This window comes from Curcuma longa, chromosome 15 (genome assembly GCF_044706935.1).
Source record: "Curcuma longa cultivar G26 ecotype Majalengka, Jawa Barat chromosome 15, ITB_CL_G26_1.1, whole genome shotgun sequence".
Taxonomy (NCBI): Eukaryota; Viridiplantae; Streptophyta; class Magnoliopsida; order Zingiberales; family Zingiberaceae; genus Curcuma; species Curcuma longa.
In genome coordinates this window covers 8,516,355-8,519,542 of record NC_133875.1, presented here as the reverse complement: position 1 = coordinate 8,519,542, position 3,188 = coordinate 8,516,355, and the positions used below count along the sequence as shown (strand labels likewise).

General features: G+C 48.7%; 1 protein-coding gene across 1 annotated transcript; it reads left to right on the top strand.

The window, feature by feature from the left end:
- The first annotated feature begins 233 nt into the window (after positions 1-233).
- LOC141846060 (putative pentatricopeptide repeat-containing protein At3g28640) lies at positions 234-2,115 on the top strand. The gene is given in 2 exon segments (XM_074734048.1): positions 234-918; positions 920-2,115. Coding segments are annotated over 2 exon segments (1,494 nt in total). The 5' UTR covers position 234; the 3' UTR covers positions 1,730-2,115.
- The last annotated feature ends 1,073 nt before the right edge of the window (positions 2,116-3,188 follow it).

The window sequence follows — 3,188 nt, the reverse complement described above, 5'->3', positions numbered from 1 at the left end:
CATTAAAGATAAATCTTGAGAAAGTGTTGAAGAATTGAGGAAGAAGAAGAAGAAGAAGAAGAAGAGAGGAAGGAAACCCTTAAATAATAATGTAGTAAAATTGATTTCGTTGGATAAGAAGACTATGCTACTTCAGCATGGGAACCAGATAAATGGATTTGACCCGACCCGAGTCGAAGGAACCAAATCCGCATGGTGGCGCCGGAGGTCCACACCCCCACATGGAACCGCTGCATGTTCCTTCTCCGTCGCTGCTCCTCCGAGCGCCACCTCCGTGCCGCCCACGCCCTCTTCCTGGTTGGTAGCCTCCACCTCCACCCTTTTGCCCTCAGCCGCCTCATCCTCGCCGCTTGCTCCCTCCGCCCACCCGCCCTCCCCTACGCCTCCCTTCTCTTCCACCACTCCCCTTATCCCCCCAACACCTTCGCCCACAACGCCCTCATCCGCGCCCACGCCCGCGGCCCCCATCCCCTTGCCGCCCTCCCTCTATTTCGCCGCCTTCTCGCCTCCGCCGCCGCCGACCATCTCTCCTTCCCTTTCGTTCTCGCCGCCTGCGCCGCTTCCGGAGCCCTCGTCGATGGCGCCCAGGTCCACTCCCTCGTCGTCAAGAACGGCCTCTCCTCTGCCGACCCCTACGTCCAGACCGCCCTTCTGCGGCTCTACTCCCACGCCATCGACGACGCCCCGAAGCTGTTCGACGAAATCCCCAACCCCGACGCCGTCCACTACGACGTCATGATGAACGCCTTCATCCGGCGCGGCGTTCCCTCCGAGGCGCTTCGTCTTTTCGATCGTTTGCTGCTCTCCAACTTAGAGCCTGACAACTTCGCCGTCACCACCGCCCTCACTGCCTGCGCCCACGCAGGCGCTCTCGAGCAGGGCGTCCAAATCCACAAATATCTCGCCGCCAAGGACGCACCCTATCCCTGTGAAGGACACCTTCCTGGGCTCGGCTCTCGTGAGCATGTACGCCAAGTGCGGCTGCATAAAAGATGCCGTGGAGGTTTTCGACGCGGTGCCTACAAGAAACAACCACATGTGGGCGACCATGATCGGGGCCTACGCGATGCACGGCTTCCCGGAGAAGGCGATCGCTTGCCTGCGGCGGATGCAGGAGGAGGACCAGTTGCGCCCGGACGGGGTCGTGCTGCTCGGGGCGCTGGCCGCCTGTGCGCATGCCGGCCGCCTGGAGGATGGCTTGCTTCTATTGGGTGACATGGAGGCTAAGTACGCAGTGTCGCCGGAGCACGAGCATTACAGCTGCGCCGTGGATATGCTGTGCCGGGTGGGGAGGTTGGAGGAAGCTCTGCGGCTCATACGCAGAATGCCGATGAGGCCGCTGGCCTCGGTGTGGGGCTCGTTGCTGACAGGATGCAGGATACAGGGAAATGTGGAACTGGCGGAGACAGCTGTGGCGGAGCTCCAGCGCTTCACCGAGGGCGATGGAGACGACGAGGGGGTGTATGTGCAGCTGTCCAACATCTACCTGAATGCCGATAGGAAAGAGGAGGCTTGCAGGGTTCGGAAGCTGGTCGGGAGCAGAGGGAGCAAGAAGACGCCCGCGCGCAGTGCCATCCATGTGGAAGGGAAAGCGAGCTCCTTTGTGGCAGGGGATCAAGCGCACCCTCGGCGGACGGAGATATGGACGATGCTGGAAGCGTTGACAGATCATATAAGCTCCTGCGCTGAGGATGACAAACCTTTTCATGGATCTGAAATGCATGCATGATGCTTCTCATCGAAGTGAACCATCCACAGAAAAGAGAAATTTACAGAATTTAAATGATCAATCCTTCTTCTGGACCTCAGTTACAGAGATGAGCAAAGTGGACAGAAGATTTCACTAAAATAGTTTATATATCAACGCTCGTTTGATCGATGAGATCGCGGAATGTGGAAGCATTATAAATCTCTGAGATACATCAACTTTCAGTGTATTTGGATTGATCGCGTGGCTTTCATTTAGAGCAGAAGAATTGAAAATTCTTTGTAAGAGCATTCAACTACATTGTAGCAGTCTCTTTCTAAGAGCATTCAACCACATTGTAGCAGTCTCTTTGTAAGAGCATTCAACTATTTGGATCATTTGTCTGCCATGGGCAAGTTTGCAGACATTCTCGTCAATAATACATGTTCTATAAAACCACTCACACTTCAACGCCATGAGACAAGATTCTCTTAGGTTCTTGACCCGTTTAAGCTACATAATCTCCTAGACACTATGAACACGAAACATTTAGCCTTTACGGGGTTCAAAATGCTTGTATCTTACTCATTGGTTTATGACTCATGATTAAGTCACTCCCGGAATCCTTCCATCTTTTCTCATTCTCGAATGTCTTTCAGAGGTAAAAAAACCTCTTACAATCTAAGGTCATAAAGAATAATAAGAAAGATACAAATAAGTAATATAATAAATTAGAATAAGAGCTAAAGCAAGGCATTCTTCATTTGTCATTGCTTTCTTGCACTTGTTTTCCTTGCTTTCACTTCTATATGATTGCTCAAGAATGCTATCAAATTCTCCTCTTATTTTCCTTCTTACGGATTTCTTGTTCTGAACAACTATTTGCTATTTCCCACTCAATTAGTCGATTGCTAACTTATCTCAATCAATTGATCTCATGACTATTTTAGTCAAGTTGATTGCATTGCATCTAGTTGACTACTTGACTCCTCAACATCTACTTGAGTCAAATGATCTATCATCTAGTCAACTAATCTTTTGTAGCTCGTAAACCATCCATGACTCTTGTCAATTCTAGCAAATCAACTATCATCATTGTCAATTCTTGTTGTTCCATTAGTCAATTGTTCTTATCCATTAGTCAATTAATCTTTCTTCAATCAACTGCCTAGTCTACTGATCTATGTACAAAAAGAATTTTATTCATTGGTGATTCAACTTGAGTGAATTGTTTAATCGACTTCCATTAGTCAAGTGAATTCAAGCTTCAATTGATTAGATTATAAATTCTAACCAATTCTAAGGTTAAGTCCTGTGCAAACATATCTTATCTTCAAGACTTCCTCATATATCTAATATCGACCAACCTTGACCTATAAGAATTTTCACTTGCCAAGAGACCTAGTCTCTGAGATTTCAGCATGCCAAGAGGCTTGCCTTCAAAACCATTATTTATCTAATTCTAGTCAACTTTAACTCATTAGGATTTCCATTTGTTCAA